Source organism: Ochotona princeps, chromosome 15, assembly GCF_030435755.1.
Source record: "Ochotona princeps isolate mOchPri1 chromosome 15, mOchPri1.hap1, whole genome shotgun sequence".
Taxonomy (NCBI): Eukaryota; Metazoa; Chordata; class Mammalia; order Lagomorpha; family Ochotonidae; genus Ochotona; species Ochotona princeps.
In genome coordinates, this window is record NC_080846.1 from 49,133,377 (window position 1) to 49,153,401 (window position 20,025).

Below are 20,025 nucleotides of genomic sequence, written 5' to 3' on the forward strand. Positions count from 1 at the left end.
TTATCAGATAAACACAGCTTTTAGTCAACACCTAAGAAGAGGATGGATCATCATTATTTTCTCATGTAGAAAGTGACTGCTTAAATACAGGCATTTTCATGCAACACATTAACACATATGTGCATTAACCTTTGTGAAAGAGGAGTGCATGACTGTGTGTGTGCACATGATGATATTCACCCTTGAGAAGTTTTACTAGTAGTTTTACAAAGCATCTAGGATATTATGGATGTACAGATTCATATGGCACACAACTTGAGGGAGTATAATCACATTAAAATACATGGAGATGAGAATCAAGACGGCGGAATAGGGTAAGGACACGTTTAAACGGGCAGAGAAACATTTAATCACAATGAAGCAGAGAGGACACATTCCAGGAAATAGGAGAGGACAGAACAACAGCAGAGGGGTACCTGGAGACTGACAGACACAGGAAAGCAGCGAAAACAATGGTGTGGTGTTGCAGTGACTGATATTCCAGCATCATTCAGCTAACAGCCATCTGAACTCCACCAGCAGCCGGAACTCCAGCAGCAACCAGGTGGGAAGGGACTTTTACTGGGAGCTTGGGAGGTGAACCCAGACAAAGAACTGTCTGCCCTGCTGGTCCGTTTGATTTGACCAGGAGCAGAGACAGAGCAGCACATCCCAGACAGGCAGTGAGAGAACAGGGTGGATTTCACATCCCAGTCAGCCCCCTAGAGCCGAACTGGGAGCCATTTTGAGTAAGGAGGCAAAGGCAAGGGAAAGTACTGAGCAAACGCTGAGCTGGAAGTGAACTCATTTCTGACTCAGTGAACTGCAGCAACGTGGCATTCCACAGGTTCCACCCAAGACAGGTCTGGGTAGACCTCAGACCTGACGGCCATCAGATCAAGAATTCTAGTAGTGGTATGTTAGGTGCCATTTTGTACACTGTGGCAAAAGCTTTAGGACTGCAGGGGACAACAGTGAACTGCACATGTGCTGAGCTTGTGAGAACTCACTGATTTCTATGGGTTGCACTGGTCCCACAGGAAAATAATACCAACTGTGGCATTGTGCAGCTCAAAATAGGTCCGTGTGGCACCCAGACCTAATGGCCAACAGGTACCAGCAAGATCAGTGCCACCAACAACCAAGCTATATAGGATACCCGGTGTCTCCCTAATCCTGGGACCTGCTCCAACCAGAAGTGGGAGAAAGGTTGCAGAGACAGCTCTGCAGCCTCAGCACAGTATCACAGAAGGTGGAGAGTGGTGAGCCAGGAGTTGGGGTTACGGAGTTCTTGGTGGAAATCTAACATAGGAACCCAGACCTGGAACTCGCTTGAGGGAGTGGCACAATTGGCTGCAAGCAAAGAGTTGTGTACCAACCGCAAAAAGTAAAATCACAATGTAGACCTGTGGGTGATACAGCTTAGAAACCTGCCCCAAGAAGACTCTGCTAACCATAAGTGCAATGACCAAGAGCAAAAGAAGAGACAAAGGCACAATGAATAATACTGAAAACTCCCCTGCAAAGGAGCAAAATCCTATGCCAACCTCAGAGTCAACTGAGGAAGACATAGAGAAAATGGGGCACGCAGAATTCAGAAAACTCAGTTTAAAGCTTCTGATCCACAATGAGAAGCACATAAAAGAGTTCAAAGAATTTAAGGAAGCAATAAAGCAAATCAAGGCTGATATATCAGAAATTAAGAACACAGTAGAGCAAATTAAAAGTACAGTGGAGAGTCTCCAAAATAGAATGAAGCAAGCAGAAGAAAGAATCTCAGAATTGGAAGATATTTCCTGTCATCAGGGAGAATCAAACAAAAAGCTAGAAGCAGAGCTGGATCAGGCCAAAAAAAAGTATTCAAGAATTGAAAGACACTATTAAGAGGCCTAATAAAAGAGTTATGGGAGTCACAGAAGGTGCAGAAAGAGAAGCTGAGTTTGCAAATGTATTTAATGAAATAATAAAGAAAAATTTCCCTAATCTAGAGAAAGAATTGGGAAACAAGATCCAGGAAGGGCACAGACCTCCCAACAGGCTTGATCAAAAGTGTTCTTCAACAAGACACAAGATCATCAAGCTCTCTTCAATTGAACATAAGGAAAAGATCCTGAAATGTGCACGTGAAAAAGATCAATTGACATATAAAGGAATGCCAATTTAACTCAGGAGATCTCTCACAGGAAACTCTACAGGCAAGAAGAGAATGGGGTGACATATTCCAGATTCTAAAAGAAAAAAAAATTGTCGGCCTAGGATAACATATCCAGCAAAGCTTTCTTTTGTCTTTGAAAATGAAATACAATTCTTCCACAGTAAAGAAAAGTTACAAGAATTTGCCTCTTTCAAAAATGCCCTACAAATAATACTTCAAGACGTTCTCTTGACAGAGAAGAGGAATAGCACCAAACAAAACCAAAGGCAAACGGGAAGAACATCCCAGTAAAATGACAACAAAAGACCAAACCAATGAACAACCCATTCCTAAATTGACAGGACCAAATTATCACCCATACATATTAACCCTGAAAGTAACTGGCTTAAGCTCAATCAAACATCATAGATTAGTAGACTGGATTAAAAACCAAAATCCAGGTATTTGTCGTCTAGAAGAGACACATTTCACCAACAAAAATCAGCGAAACTATACCACATGGGTTTAGATGTTTTCTTTTAGTTTCACCTCTTCAAAACACTTTCTTCTGATTAAATTTTTCAGACTCCTAGATCATACAGTAGCATCATTTTCTTCAAGAAGGTTCTTGATTTTCATTTCTTCAACTACACGTTAGTCATTTAGTAGCATGATATTTAACTTCATGGTGTTGCTGATCTCTTTTATCCTGATGTTGATTTTATTTTGTGGCTTTTCATTCAAGGAGATTATATAGTAACTGTGTAATGGAGACTGTCATATCTAGTAACATGCTATTTAACTTCATGGCATTGTAAATTTCTATTTTTCTTTCTATTGTTGATTTTGTATTACGATTTTTCAATTGAGGGGATGTACAGTAGCTGTGAAATGGAGACTAACATATCCAGATGTGAGGCTACAAGGTAGTATGCATCTCTACTTCCAAACAAAGATGGACTTACAATGAAACTGTTTACTATATCTTGACAATAGGATGCTGGACTCTCTGCCATTGTCCATGCCTGCAGTGATGGACATATGACTGTGTATGAAGAACTATACTATAGTAATGATATAGAGGAACCAGGTGGGGGGGATTAGGGCTGGGATAAGGGAAATACCAGTAGCCTATGGAACTGTATCATAAAATGATAATAATAATAAAATATAAAATGTGAAAAAAATACATGAGATAATTTTTAACTAATCTAGACATAATATAGGCATCAATCATTAAGAAAATGTTACATGATCCACTGACTACAAAAACAAGCAAATTTCATAACATATTATTCTAACTTTTCAAGAAAGTTTTATGGGTCAGGCACTGGACATAGCCATGAAAATGTTCCTTGGTATGCTCCTGTCCCATATTGTAGCCCAATTTTCGGCTCTGCTCCTAATCTCAGCCTTTTTCTTAAAAAAAAAAAAAAAAAGATTTATTTGTTTTAATTGCAAAGTCAGATACACAGAGAGGAGCAGACAGAGAGGAAGATCCCGTCCGATGATTCACTCCCCAAGTGACCACAACAGCCAGCGCTATGGTCCAAAGCCAGGAACTAGGAGCTTCTTCTGGGTCTCCCACGTGGGTGCAGGGTCCCAAGGCTTTGTGCTGACCTCACTGCTTTCGCAGGGCACAAACAGGGAGCTGGGTGGGAAGCTGGGCAGCCAGGATTAGAACCGGCACCTATATGGGACCAGGGCACATTCAAGGCAAGGACTTTATCCACTACATTATCGTGCCGGGCCCCTAATCTCAGCTTTTTGTACGCACACATTTGCAGGTGGGTCCTTGCCTAATCAGGTAGGAGAGTTAGATCAACTTTTTGGCTTCTAGCTTTAGCCTGGGCCATCTTTGGCTGTGGTAGGCATTTGAGGAATGAGCCAACCAAGAGAAGGTTCTCTCTGTTTTTATATAAATAAAAATAAATAAATAAGAAATAAAAAAATTGAGCCTAGCCCAATGTTTCTACACTATTATTTACTAATAATTATCAAAATTCAACCTGTGGGAAGTGTTAACATTTTATATTGAATTTTAGGATAATCCAAACGGATTTCAATTAATTATGGCATCAATCAATCCAAACCTTGAAAGTCATAAAAGTTCTAATGATGTACAGGAAATGACATGCAAAGAAACTATGGTAGTTCCTTCTCATCTGAAAGGGAAACATTGTAAGATCTCAGGTGGAAGCCTGAAACACAGTAGTACTACACTTACCATATATAAACAATTTTGTAATACAAGCTATGCAAATGTGGTCTCTCTCTCTCTCTCTCTTAGAATATTGTACTGGGGGGGGACAGTGCTGTGACATACAGGGTAAAGTTGCTGCCTGCGGTGGCAGTATCCCACCCATATGGATGCTGGTCTGAGTCCCAGCTACTACACTTGACTCAGCTCACTGCTAATGCACCTGGGAAAGCAGCAAGACATCCCAGTTGCTTGGACCCCTTTACCCACTAGAAGCCCCAGAAGTTCCTGGCTCCAGGCTCCTGGCTTTGGCTCAGTCCAGCACTAGCCACTGCACTCACTTGGGGAGCCAACAGGCGGATAGAAGATCATGGCCTGTCTGCATCTCTAATTCTGTCAAATAAACAAATCTTTAAAAAAATATATATTTCACTGGGTTTAGGCATTTGGTGTAGTAGTTAACTGCATCCCATGTCAGATGCCTGGGTTCACATCACAGTTCTACTTCTAATTCTCTAATGTACTCGAGGAGGTAGCTACCAATGGGTCGAGTAATTGGGCCCCTGCTACCTACTTGGGATTTCTGCCTTGAGTTCTAGGCTGCTGGCTTCAGCTGGCCCAATCCCAGCTGTTGCAGGCATATGGGTTACAGGAACCAGGAGATACAAGAGCTGTGTCTCCAGGCTGGTGCCACCAGCAATACCAGTGTCTCATATGGATGTCGGTTCATGTCCCAGCTGCTCTGCTTCCAATCCAGCTCCTTACTAACAGCCAGGAAAAAGCAGCAGAAGGTGGCCCAGGGATTTGATTGCCTGCTAACCACACAAGACCTGGAAGTAGTTCCTGGCTTCTGGCTTCAGCCTGGCTCAGCACTGCAGAATGAGCCAGTGGCTATAAGAGCTCTTTGACTCTCTTTCTGTAATTCTAATGTTCCAATAAATAAATAAACCCTTTTTAAAATAAAATACCTCTATCTTTAAAATAAAAAGTAAAAATGTGGGGACAAGCATTGTGGCACAGTGGGTACAGTCGTTGCCTGCGATACTGCCATCCCATATAGGCACTGGTGTGTTCCAACTGCTTCACTTCATATCTAGCTCCCTGTTAACAGCCTGTGAAAAGCAGCAGGAGATGGCCCAATTACTTGTACCCTACCATCCATATGGAGACCCAGATTTCCACTTGGTCCAGACCCAGAAAACACAGCCATCAGAGGGAGTAAACCAATGGACTGATCTTTCTCTCCCTGTAACTCTGCCACTCAAATAAATAATCTTATTTTTAAAAGTAAAAACATGTTTAATTATATTTTACTGAACTATACTCACCTTTCTTCTTGTGATAAGATGATACAATGGCTACTCAGTAAGATACTCTATGATGAATGATGGGCACTGTGACTTAGAGTTCATAAAGGTTACTTACTTGAACACACACACAATGTGGTGCATGACAGTCAACCTGATAAGCCAGAAATCTACTAAGTGACTAACGGGAAAACAGCATCTACAGCATGGTTACAATGGGCAGATGAATGATTCACATCCCTGGAAGAGTGGAGTAATGACACACAAAATTTCACCATGCCACTCAGACCAGATATATAATTTAAAACTTATGAAATATTAAGTATTTTTGGATCATATTTGACCACAGCCTAAAACTGCACTAAGCAAAATCATGGAAAACAACGGGATTATATATTCAAGACTAAGAGACGGACTTACAGAATGCCAAAGCTCTTTACTTGCTACTGCTCTGTCCTGGTTACTTACTGTTACTTAACAGTAAGAACAGAAAAAATATTAAAAGAAGCTGATATTTTCACAGTGTATATAACTAACATTATAAAATGTATAATGGGACAATAACTGAAACAGAAGATGTTTGAGGATAAGGGATTCTATTTTCCTTCTGTTCCATTACTGAAGATGACCAAGTTAACTATTTAAAACAAAACAAAACAAACAAACAACAAAAAAAAGAAAACCACACACTGTGACAGCTACACAGCTTACCTCTGTCCTGAAGCAGTTGCAATTGGGGATGGGCCATTAGGAGCTCGTGGTTCTTCACACGTACTCATTTCCATTATTACTTTATCCAAAGTCTTAAAAAGATATTTAAAAAGATACTTAAAAAGTAAGATAGTTTCCTTAAATTACAAAAGTATTTTTTAAGACTTCTAGCTTTCATTTCTTCTTTTTTTCTTGAGCAACAAATGAAAATAAAACAGTAAATGAGGAGTCATTTCAGTTGCTTATTTTAAGGCCTAAAAAGACAAATATGAAAAAGGAAAAAAGGGCTGTCTTCCCTCAAGGCATCTGTTAACTTTTGGAAACTCTATATGTATTAACAAACAAAATAGAAGAAAAAAAAAAGCAAAACAAAAGCAAAACTAATGGGCAAATATTTGGGGCAGCACTAAAGACACCACCTACTTGGAATGCCTGCACCCCTCATCAGAGTGCCTGGGTGGAGTCCCAGCCCACTTGTGATGCACTTGCCTGCTAATGTGCACCCTGGAAGGCAGTCACTAATGGTTCAACTTTTGTATCTCTGCTACCCACTTGGGAGAACTGGATTGTTTTCCATGTGCCAAGCTTCAGCCTGACCTAGCACCAGCTACTGCAAGAATATTGGGATTGAATCAGCAGATGGAAGATTCTATTTCTCTTAAAAAACGAAAATTAAACATTAAAATCAGGAAGTATCCATTAACTACTGAGATGATCAGATTGTCATGGAAACAGAATTTCTCATCTCGGATGTGTGATATTAGCAATGAACAAATGAGATGATAATAAAGATGGGAGCTATTGCACAGTGCATTAAGCTATTGCTTGCAATGCCAGGATCTCATATTAGAGAGCCAGCTTAAGTCCTGGTAACTCTGCTTCTGACCCAGCTTCCTGCTTAAGGCATCCCAGGGGGCAGCAGATAATGGATCAAGTCCCTTAGCCACCATCATCCAGGGGGGAAACTTAGAAAGAGTTCTTGTCTCCTGGCTCTGGCCTGCTTCAGCCCTGGCAATTGTAGCCACTTGGTGGGCAAATCAGCAAAATTTCTCTTTTATATGCATATGCACACAGGCAAGTGCTCTTGCTTTGCCTTTCAAAAAGATAAAAATAAAAATAAATGTCAAAAGACAAAATATTAATAGCATTGGACTACTCTAAAAACTTAAACACCTTATTCAATTTAAGAACTGAGCTTTGATGTATGACAAAGGAGGTGTGAAAAGGTAAACACTCTCATAATGTAAAAAGCTGTTTTTCAGAGTAATCTTTCTTGAGGAAAGACCTTACACCCTTATTGGCTGAATATAACTAGTCTTTCTCCTTTTTGTATTTTTTATACAGGTATAATATATTTTAAGATTTATTTCATTTTTATCATAAAGTCAGATATACAAAGAGGAGGAGAGACAGAGAGGAAGATCTTCCGTTCGATGGTTCACTCCCCAAGCAGTTGCAATGGCCGAGCTGAGCCAATCTGAACCCAGGAGCCCGAAACCTCTTCCAGATCTCCCACGCAGGTGCAGGGTACCAAGGCTTTGGGCCGTCCTCAACTGCTTTCCCAGGCCACTAGCAGGGAGCTGGATGGGAAGTGGGGCTGCAGGATTAGAACCGGCACCCATATGGTAATCCCAACACGTTGAAGGCGAGGACTTTAGCCGCTGGGCCTTTGCGCTGGGCCCTTGCGCTGGGCCCTATTTTATGTATTTATCATCTAAAACAATCTTGTTTTATTTTTTGAATTATTCATTGTAAGACTAAACACATTTCTTCAGCCAACTATATAGGTGCTGAACAAGTGTCTGTAGAAGGAATGAATCACTAAATCATAAAGTGATCAATTTTCCTTAACAAGCAAAGTGTATTTGGGGACCAGTGTTTTAACTTGGCAAATTAGGCTGCTTCCTGCAATACTGCAATCCCATTTTGGTGCTAGTTTGTACCCCAGCTACTTCACTGTCCACCCAGCCTCTGGTATGTGACTGGAAAGCTCTGGTCCCTACACCAATGTGGGAGACCTGGACAAAGATCTGGGCTTCAGCCTGGCCAAGGCATGCTCACTTGGGGAGTAAACCAACAGACAGAAAAAGCCACGCCCCTTTGCTGGCTCTGTCTCATTAACTCCTGTATGCTCAAGAACACACTACTTAATTTACTAGATAGGTAGGACAAGATTAAAGAGAAATCCCACTGGGGAGAGCGTTGTGGTACAGTTTAGGCTGCTGCTTGCAAGGTCAGTATCCCTCCCACACACGCACCACCTTGACACCTGGGTGCTCTACTTCCACTCCAGGTTCCTACTAACATGCCAGCAGCAATGTTCCAGAGGCTTGGGTCCCTGCACAGATGTGGGAGAACTGCAAGAAACCCCAGGCTCCTGGCTTTGGCCTGGCCCAGCCATGGCCACTGTGGCCATTTTAGGAGTGAACCAGCAGAAGAAAAATCTCTCTCTAAAGTCTCTCTCTGTAACCCTTTCAAATAAACAAAAATGTTTATTAAAAAAAAGGAAAAATCCCATCAATAAAGCATTTAATCATGTAATATATCTACTTAGATCTTAATATACTAGACCTCAAGAACTTCCTTTTCATTTAATGTCTAAGAAAATTAGGTTCTATCAAAATAAAGTGAAAGATAAGTAATGAAAAATCCAGAAAATTATTTGCATGGAAAAAGAAATTAATAGAATAGATAATGCATATATACAAATGTTTATTTTTTGAGGCTGTTTCAAAACTCACCAAACAGATGGGATGTGTTTTCAATTTTGTCCACGGGATCTACAAATAAAAACACTTTTCTTTAAAACATGTAACTTTTTTCAAAAATGAAAGTATGCAAAACAAATATTATGTTAATACAGTGATAGACATCAAATTGGACTGCACGGCATTCTTCTAAAATTATAAATAATAGAATGAGAGACATATCTACAATTTTAAAACAAGCTGTTATCCATTTTATATAAGAAATACAAAAAATTATTATTTTCTTAGTTATCCTTAACTCAGGAACTTCAAGTTATTTTATTTTCTTAGTCCTGAAATAGTTTAGTCTCATAATTTAAATAGTTTCCAGCAAAGTATAATCAATATTCTGTTCATTTAATAACTTATTTAATCATAAAATGTTTTTATATATAGCCAAATACAAAAGTTGAGTTCATTAACATAAAATGTAGGCAAAACCAAATAAATAACATTCAAAATGCTGCAAATGAACTAAAAATGTCATGTCTTTGTAATTATTTGCATTTATAAAGAAAAAAACATTTTTGAAAAAGGTCCTTTTAAAAAAACTAGCAAAGAATATAGGAAAATTTTCTACAACTTTTTCTTGAGTAGCTGTATCTTCATTTTATGCAGCAAGATAGCACACAGTATTTCCACTAGGCAGACTTGCAAACTATGACAATGAAGAGCAAGATACGATATAAATGGCATCCTTAATCAAACAATACTGTCACTAGGATAATAATAGCAGTAAACAGAAAATTTTTAAACTTCAAAATGAAAAATAAACAAATGAAAAGAGAAATTTCAAATGAAAGTAGACAAAGTGTATAGCATGTCTTATCAGTTCCTCTGTATTTACTCAAAATAAAGTGATTTCCTCACTGCAAACTTAAAGAATCTCATGACAATAAAATACACTAAAAATTTTAATTAGAAAAGTATTGATAACCTTAAAATTAAAATACATAAATTAATAACATTAATAGATTAGGGTATTTCAAAATGTACGCTTGATCTTAGACAAAAGGCTGAGAAGTAATTGGGGTATTTCAAAATGTCTGGGATACAATTAAACTATAAATAATGTTCACTTTCAATAAATTTTGTAAAGTACACTTGTATGAATTCAATCACATTCAAAAGGTACAGGCATACGACTGCTTACATAGAGGAATTTTTCTAAATTATGTTAATTAAAACTTTTCTTTAAAAATTAGTTGAAATATATTCCTTTTAAACAGAAAAAGAAAATACAGATATCAGTCTCACCCTAATGGATGCTTTATTACAACACACTTTGTTGATAGCAAGCCACGTGGGCAAATCCAACATATTCTGCAGCACCTCTTCATCCAACTCCAAATTCTTCAGTTCACCTTCTCCTTTAAGAGTACTTAGATTTATCTTATCAGGAGATAAATTTTTGGTAAACCTGAAAGAGAATATATATATTGAGATTTATTTGAGTGTCAGTTACTGTAATCCATAGTTATTCTTGTAAATATACAGAGCATTAAAAATGTAGCAGCAGCACTGAGAACCACAGAACCACAGTGATAGGCCTCACGTTAAAACAAAAAGGTTTAACCTCTTCTAGAATGGCAGAAGATTAGACAGCTATTCCATTGGCTGGTTCACTCCCCAAACGCCCAAGATAACCAGGGCTAGATGGGGCTGAAGTTAGGAATCTCCAACTCTGTCCCACCTGAGGGACAGGTGCCCAAGCACTCTCCAGGAGGCAGCAGCAGGAAACTGGGTAAGAAGAGGAGAGGCTGAGACTCCAGCTGCACATTCTGCTAACAATGCCATCCACCTCTGCTTTAATCCGCACACAGTGTGTTGTGCTGTCTTGATATCTCCTATTTATACCTTCCTTCAAAGCCTACAATTTGGAGGTCTCATTTGAAAATCATATTCCCATATATGATCAAGCACTGGTTCTTACAGCCTTTCAAACTTGCTGTTTAGTGGGTATCCAGTATTTTCAAGGCACTATGCAAGAGAGGAAATGGTGGCTTGAGCAACATTCAATTACATTTTGTTCATTTCCCTAGGGATCACATCACAGAAGGGAACAGCCCTACACTGTCAGCCAACCTAAAAGAAGGGAATGAGAGATACCCTCCTGCAGCAAACAGTAACAACAGCAGCAACAGATGTCATCCAGTCTTCAGACTGAATGACCAAAGGACATCCATGTTTCCTTTACAATCATTGACTGGCTCCTGGTATTAGAAACTAATCATTCCAGGCATAAAAAAAATTTTAAGATTTTGAGGAAAGGGATTATACAATTATATTCAGGGTTAATTTTTGCTGTTTCACTTTTAAAAACGCCAATTATTTAGAACACTTAATTAGCTATATGTGCACCATTTAGTCTTTCTCTAAGAGTCAAATGCTTAATCAAAATGCCCAAAATGCTTAATCAAAAAGCAGTCTCCTAGTTAAAGAACTCAAATTCTTTACAATGGCTAAAGCAAAAGTCCTTTAACTTACAAATTAAGCATAATAGTATTTTCAAATGAATCAGAAACTGGGCTCTTTGCACGCACGTTACATCATTACATTTGGTACTAATTTTATTCTCACACTGAGTGAACAAACAAAAATAAATCTGAATTCACTTGCCTAAACAATGATAACAACAGATTTAGTGAAGACACAATTACCATTTACTTAAGAGATTAAAGTCTATGTTGGGAGTTCCAAGCTGGCTGAATAAGGGAAAGATAACATTGGTTTTGACCACAGGAATATACCAGAACAGGGGAGTCTGTGTTCCCTAAAGACAGTTGGAGAGAAGTTTTCATTGGAAAGTGTACATGAGAAGAGATTTCACAGAGCAGTGAACAGTATACCAACGTGCCGCAGCTGGCAGCAAGCTCCCAAGGACTCCCATGACTGGCAGTGCAGATGTCCTCAGTCCAGAGCAAGGAGAAAGGAGGCTGTGCCAACCAGAGTGCCACTGGTGACCTTATCTGAGGAAGAACCCACAGACCCCAACTGTGAGTCAGACCTACAGAGGTGGTTCAGAGGAGGGTACCCACTTATCTATAGTCAGAGAGGTCATGCTGATTCCCTCCCACTGCTCCTTCCACTAAAGCACCTGGTGGCTAGCAGGGGGAATGCCATCTCCCGACAGCACAACCATTGGTGGATTTTTGTCTAAGAGAAAACTTTGAGGTGATCACTGAGTTCAGCCTGGAGAATTGGCTGTGGGCAGGGCTCCCAGCACCCTGTGACTGTAGAGATCCTGTGACTGTGATGTTTATAGGCTCGGAGACTGAGATGGGACTGAAATGTTGCTAATCTTTGAGCAATTGCTCAGTTCAACTCCCAAAGCTCAGAATTCCACGTGCAGGGGAAGGAACCTACAGAGGGCTCAGGGATCACGTTTCGGAGTGCTCGGACCCTTTGTGAAGTGTGTGAACCGAGTGGGTGAGCTCTGTGGGCACCATGAACTCAATCTTGGCAGCTGGTTAACCTGGGCTCAGAAAAGGGCTCAGTCAGCCAACATGCCAGCCAGCAGGACCATCCTCTCCCCATACTGACAACAGAGGAGATTCACCCTGCTGAATTAATTCACTGCTACCCTGGACTCTTGCCCCACCCACAAACACTGGCCAGAGTTCCCTGGCCCTACCCAGCATATACAGCTGGATACCTGGTGAAGCTGTAGGCATGCCACGACATCATACAGACAACCTTCCAAGAGCAAAGGCTTCAGAGGAGATATTAACAAGGGCTTCCCCAGATGCATAACAATAAACTTAAAAATACAAGAAACATGAACAAGACAGACAATATGACTCCCTAAATGAAACCAGAAATACTTAGACTTTGAAGACCAGGATAATGATAACATACCTGAAAAAGAATTCAAAAGAATGATTGTAAGGTCACTCACAGCACAGAGAAACAATTATTGGAGTTAACTGTAAATCAGTACCAGACATGGACAAAAAATTGTACAGGAAGACAAACATGTCCAAGAAAAAATTAAACAAAAATATTAGAAATGAAGGATTCAATATGTCAAACAAACAATACAGTAGAAAGCCTTAACAACAGACTAGGTGATGCAGAAGAAAAGTATATCCAAGGGGAAAATCTCAGTCAGGCTGAAAAAAATAAAAAGAATAAGGAACAAAATAAGAAAACAAAAAAAGTGTTCAGGAATGTGATGTCAACAATCAAATATATGTATCTTAGGAATTCTGAAGGAATGAAAAACAAAATGGCTAAGAAAACTTAATCAGAGAAACAACTGCAGGAAAATAGGAAAATTTCCCTCCTTTGAGAAAGATACCTAAGTACAGGAAGCACACAGAACCCCAAAGACATAGATTAAAGATCTTCAGCACAACATTACATTCAAGCTTTCAAAAGTAACGCATAAAGAAAAGGCTCTAAAATGTGCAGGAGAGAAATACCAGATTATCTTCAAAGGATCTTCATTTAGATTGACTGCAGATTTCTTATTACAAATCCAACATTCTGGTAGACAATGAAGAGGTACATTGAGTCCTTAAAGAAAAACTATCAAGAATACCTTATCCTGAGACACTTCCATTTATAAATGAAGGTGAAATGAAGACCTTCCAAAACAAAGAAAAATGGAAAGAATGTGGTGATCATCTGACAAGCCTTACAAATGATACTTAGGAAGTATTACACAGAAACAGGGACAGATAACCAGCATCATGAAAGATGAAAGCAGGATGGGGGCTGAAGGTGGATGAAACAAAGGTTTCAGTCTTCTCAACTTTGTGGGGGTGCAGGATACTGCATCGCTCTGTGCTATCACACCACATCAGCACTCAGGAACACACAGCTGTCTGATATTGTCAGTTCAACAAACACAAATTGATAAAAGTGACCTATCACATTAGCAAAATGAAGAATAAAAAACATATTATTATCTCAATCGATACAGAGCAAGCTTTTCATAAAACACAACATTCCTTAATAATTTTCTTTAAAAGACCTTTAAGCAAACTGGGTACAGAAGGAGCAGGCCTCAACAACAATCAAGGAAATATACGACAAATTCACAGCCAGCATCATACTGAAGAAGGAAGCTGGAGCACTTCCATTAAGAACTGGAGACAGAGCATATTTTCACAATTACTATCCAATACAGTTCTGTAAGTTTTAGCCAGAGCTATTAATCAAGAGAAACAAATCAAAGGGATGTATATTGGAAAGGAAGAAGTCAAAGTATCCCTGCTTGCAGATGATGTAATCCTATATCTAAAGGAACAAAAAGCTCCACTAAGAGACTGGAACTCTGAAGATGACAGCAAGGCTGCCCCAGCTGTATTTGCCTTGTACCTAGGCAAGTGTTATCCTGCTGGGAGAAAAGCAGCAACTGGCAGGTTCTGGGCCTAGTTAATGCCAAATCTGTGCTAACTATACCAGAATGACAGCATAGTTGCCTATTTTTTTTTTTCAAGATATGTGGGGAAGTCAACTCTGGGGCCTATTCCACCACCATCGCCACTACTGCCACACAAAGGCAAGAGGGACCCATGAGAATATGACCCTGGTTTGGTCATAGTAACCCAAGGAGGGGATTTGGAGATATGTGGAAGTAAAGGCTGCTGAAGGAGTACTTTACAGGTGTGGAATGACTTCTGGGGGCTCCCAATGACTGGGTCTCTGCACTCTCAGGTAAACAAGAGAGCTGAGACCAAGTAGTGTAGAGAGAGAAAACCAGAGGGGATGTCTGGGTCAGACCAATGCACGCTCGCATATGGGAGACTTGGGCTGGCCTCGATGGGATCGCCCACCACAAGCCAGCGCACATGAAGAGTACCTGCCTGGCAGGGTGAGGCCACAGTACCCACCACTGTTGGGGCAGGGGATGGGCCATGCAATGCTGGGCCATGACATCAACCAGAACACAAGACAGCTGGGTCTGGAGGCAGATTCTGTAGGAGATACGACAGCTCACTCCTGAGGGCCTGCATTATCCGCTGATTTCACAACAGCCGGACCTGGTAATGGGCCAAGCTAGGCATGATCATGGAACTCACCAAAACTTGCAGGAACTGGGATTGGGAGCAGGTCGCCCCGGGTGAACCTGAGAATCAGGTCTGGGGGTAGGCTGACTGTAGCACCTACCAGCATATACAAAGGCAGGGACCAGGGTAGACTATGCCAGCAAGGGTTGGCAAACTGAGATACAGGCCAGGGAGCGGGCCTGGTGAGGGAACTTGGGGAGTTCCCCTGCTGGGTCACAGCTCCCAATGAAGAGCCTGAGAGCCAGGGATGGCGGTAGGCCAGGCCAGGCAGGGATGCACCACTCATCAACATGTGTTTAGAGGGATGGGTCAGGCTAGGCTGGGCTAAACCTTAACATCCACTGGCTCATGCGGTAACCAGGACAGAGTGTGGGCCATGCCAGGCTAGGCTATTCACCCAATGGTTCACCAAAGAGTAAAGAATGGGGGAAGGCTGGGCAGGGCTAGGCCACAGCTGAAAATGGGGGTGGGCCATGCCAAGCTGGCCAGAACACCACCAGTAATGCACATGATCAGGTCTGGCAACAGGCCTGGTAGAGGAACAAAGGGAACTCCCCTAAATTCAGTTTCCATTGGTGAGCGTAAAAGACCAGGGCTGGGGAAAGACCGGGCACAATCCTTGGGATGCATGTGGGTTGTGACTGGGGGCAGGCCAGACTGGGCTAGGCCCTAGCATCCATAGGTGCTTGTGAGAGCCCAAGTAGGTGTGGGCTGGGTTGGGGTGGCCTGGGCTGTGGCACCCACCGGGCCAAGTAACAGCCAGGTCTGGGCTGGGCCAGGTGAGGATGGGCTGCAGCACCCACCAGTGAGAGCTGGAATGTATTTGGGCGCATCAGGCAGGGTTGCAGTTCCTACCGAAGAATACCGGGATTGCTGGCAGTCCAGATCAGGCTAGGCCAAGCACCACTTCTCCTCACACCAACACCCAGAGGTAGGAGCTGGTCTGATAGGGGAACCTGGGAAACTCCCGCTAGACTGCAGCCCAGGTCAGGCTACAACATTCACTGGCATACATGTGGGTCAGCCGGATTGGGCCAGTCCGCAGCATCTACTGGCAGAACCGAGGGCCAGGATGGGGTCCAAGCCAGATTGGGTTGGACCACAGTAACCCAACCAGCATAAGCTGGAACTGCAGGCAGGCAGGACAGAGCCAGACTGCAGCACCCGTTAGCAAATGCCAAAGTGAGCCTGGCCATGCCAGACTGGGCTGCAGTACCCACAAGCACATGCAAGACCTGGGGCTGGGGAAGGTCTGGAGGCAGAAATTCGGGGACTCCCTTGTTGGGCTTCTGCTCCTACTAGTAAGCATGAGAGCTGGGACTGGAGGCGGATCAGGCTGGGCAGGGCTGCAGCACCTGTCAGCACATATGTGGACTGGGTTTAGTAGAGGGCCAGGCTGGCATGGTTCGGGCCCAACATCCACTGGCACATGCAAGAGCCAGAGTTAAGCTTGGGACAGCTGGGCTTTGCCACAGCACCCACTGGCAAGTATTGGAACTGGGTGCAAGTCATGTCAGGCTGGACTGCAGTGCTCCCTGGAAGGCACAGGATCTGGTCCTGGGAGTGGGCCCTCCTCTGTTGGGCTGCAGCTCCCAACAGTGTGCATAAGGTCTGGGTTTGTGGTGGGCTGGGTTGGGCTAGGCAGCAACACTGTTGGCTTGCATGGGAGATGGGGTCAAGGGCAGAACTAAACAGGCAATGGCATTCACCAGTATTTGAGTAGGCCAATGTGAGTGACGGACTGAACTAGATACCACACTAGCTGGTGCACACAAGAGATAGGTCTGGGGGTCACCCCAGGAGAGGTTTTTTGGGGGACTCCCAAACTAGACCGCTGGACTCAAACTCCAACCACAGGGAAAAATCACAGGATATGTGGTGGGACCTTGGAGCACACGTTATTGAAACTGGGCCTCCTCAGTTGCTGGTGCCCACGTAGTAGACAGAATACACAGATGCACACAGGGCACATGACAGCCAGATCACTGAGGCAGGCAGAGGAGGTCAAGTGCCACAGCAGAGAATGGAAAGCAGAACAGGCTGGATATCTCTCGTGGCCAGGCTTGTGTCTGGGTGTGTGGCTGCACTAAGGTGGGCTGTCAACCAACAGACCTTGGAAAGATTTTCTCATTCTAGGATCAATGAATCCAACATCTCAGAACTATTAAAAGCACTCAAGTAATATCCTCTGAACATTCTTCTCCACACTGGGGTCTCTAAGATGACATCAAATGACGGTCCTCCCTTCCTGGGTGCTGATGTAGTCTGACAGCACGGAGCAGGTCCCTACCCTGCAGCCACTACAGATACAGGAGAAAAAGGGAACAACAGCAAAAAAAAAAAACAAAACTGGAAACATTTGTCCCACCCTCCTCCTTCCTCCATGCCTCAACCTTCTCCACCCTGGCCAGTGGCCCACGTGAGCATACATTCTTCTCAACTATGTAAACAACATTAAAAACAAAATAAATGTTTTTAAGAGATGATAGCAATGCTGTAAGATATAAAACCACACAAAAGCAACAGCATTTGGATACACAAACAATGCCAAGGCTGAGAAGTAAGTGTAAGATAGGTCCCTTCATAACAGCTATAAAAACTTAACCAAGAATGTGAAACAGCACCATAGTGAAAATTACAAAACATTAAGGGAAAAAAAAAAAGACATCAAAAAACAGAAAAATCTTCCATATTCATAGACTGGAAAAATAAATATCCTCAAAGTGTCTGTACTACCCAAAGCATTTGACAGATTCAATGTGATCCCAGTCAAAATGCAAAGCACAATCTTCCCAGATCAAGAAAAAAGTAATTCTAAAATTCACATAAAGGACAAAAGATCCCTATTAGCTAAAGCAATCTTAGACAAGAAAAACAAAGCCAGAAGCCTTACAGCACCAGACTTCAAGACAAGCTACACGATACCTGTACACAAAGTAGCCTAATACTGGCACAGAAACACTTAGGAAAGCAGGGTAAGATCACCCAAGTACTTGACCCCTGGACCCGCACAGGATTAAGAAAAGAAGCTCTGGCTTCTGGCTTCAGTTTGGGCCAGCCATTTCGGGAGTGAACAAGTGCAGGAAGTCTATGTCTCTCCTTTCTACTTTTGAAACACTGCCCTTCAAAAGAAACTGAATAAATCTTAAAAAAACAAAATGACATACAGACCAATGAAAATGAATAGAAAACCACCAAATTAATATACACAGATATAACCAACACATCTAAGCAAAAGAGCTAAAATCAATCCGTGGAGAAACAATAGTCCCTTGAACAATTAGTGCTGAGAAGGGGTGCAATTGGAGACGATCATGTTTATTGAAATAAGTTAAACCCCAAAAGACAGATAGCTAATATAGAGCACAGAGATAAAACAAAACCTTAATGTGTGTAGGCAAAGCTGACATACTATGATCTGATTACTGTTTATCGCCCTGTCCATATTCTTGTGGTACAGTGATCTTTCTACTTTTACTTTCAAGACCTGTTTAGACAAGCATTAAGCCTGAGATCATAAAGTAAATTAAGAGACTGTTACTGGAACAATGCTTCTCTCTCTCTCTTCTTTTTTTAGAAAGATTTATTTACTTTATTGCAAAGTCAAATATACAGAGAGGAGGAGAGGCAGAGAGAAAGATCTTCCATCTGATGATTCACTCCCCAAGCAACCGCAGCAGCTAGAGCTGAGCCCATCCCAAGGCAGGAGCAGGAGCTTCTCCCAGGTAGCTCTCCCATGCGGGTGCAGGGTCCCAGGGCTTTGGGCCGTCCTTGACTGCTTTTCCAGGCCACCAGCAGGAAGCTGGATGGGAAGTGGGGCTTCCGAGATTAGAACTGGCACCCATATAGGACCCAGGTGCATTCAAGGCAAAGACTTAAGCCACTAGGCCACTGCTCCGTGCCCAATGCTTCTCTTTCTAAACAAACACTTTCTTTTAAAAAAATAATGAAGGAAGGGAGAGGGAAAATTAAAAGTGTGCTTATATTCTGAAACTTATATTTATGTAATCTGTTCTTTTGTACTAATAGATATAAATGTAGCAAGCTATAATAAAGCAATGTAGCAAGTAATAATAACAACAGCAGGTATAATTTAAAATACCTTCATATACGTATTTAGTCTTCAAACAATCCTAGAAAATGAAACATTCTTAACTCTACTCAGCAAATAATTTTTCAAAAGTGAAATGACTGAAAAAGTATTGAGTTAATCAGTTTTTCACCATTTTCTGGAGTTAAACATTAAGGTTACCAAATATATTAGATCATTTAATGCCCTACAAGGTTAGTAAGAATATTAATATACACATGATCAGTGGACCCCAAACTCCAATTTCTTGAACCAGGTAACTATCTGGATTTTTTTTTTCATAAAATTCTAATAGAGAAATAAAAAATACATAATAAAATCCATATTTGACCAAAGATGGTGGATTGTACATTCACCACTAATCGTGACTCAAGACCATAAAGTTTGACAGGCTGTCATTCCTAAGCATATACGCCCTGTCAGTTCTTTGAGACAGAATATTCCCATTAGAAGGGAGTACTAACATGAGAACTCATGGGATTTGCTATTCCAATCCACTAGTAAGCACTACACTCAGGTCCTGCCCACACAGTCTTCAGAGTAGCTATGAGAAAGAATATCAACTAGCACAACTGAGAGAGCAATTAGTAGGGGTCTTACTGTGGAGCTTCTTTGTAAGTTGATATTTAAAGGACGAGTAGAAATTAAATAGGTAAAGAAAAGAAGGAGGAGGGGCTTGACAAGGAAAGAAACAAAGAGGAGCTACACCAAGTGGAGGTTCAGCGACAGGAGGAAACATGATATAAAACAGAATCACATGTAGCAAGAGGTCTAGATGATCAGAAGACAAATTTGGAAAGAAAAAGAGGCAGGGAAGTGAACAATTATTTAACGTTTTGA

General features: G+C 41.6%; 1 protein-coding gene across 2 annotated transcripts in view; it reads right to left on the minus strand.

Moving 5' to 3' along the window:
* The window catches only part of BLTP3B (bridge-like lipid transfer protein family member 3B), an 88,940-nt gene that overhangs the window by 48,022 nt on the left and 20,893 nt on the right, over window positions 1–20,025 (minus strand). For both annotated transcript variants that reach the window (XM_004583136.3, XM_058673234.1), the window contains exons 2-4: window positions 10,336–10,498; window positions 9,073–9,111; window positions 6,332–6,423 (exon numbers count right to left, since the gene is read on the minus strand). In XM_004583136.3, the coding sequence (XP_004583193.2) occupies window positions 6,332–6,423; window positions 9,073–9,111; window positions 10,336–10,498 (294 nt within the window). The remainder of the gene's footprint in view (window positions 1–6,331; window positions 6,424–9,072; window positions 9,112–10,335; window positions 10,499–20,025) is intronic.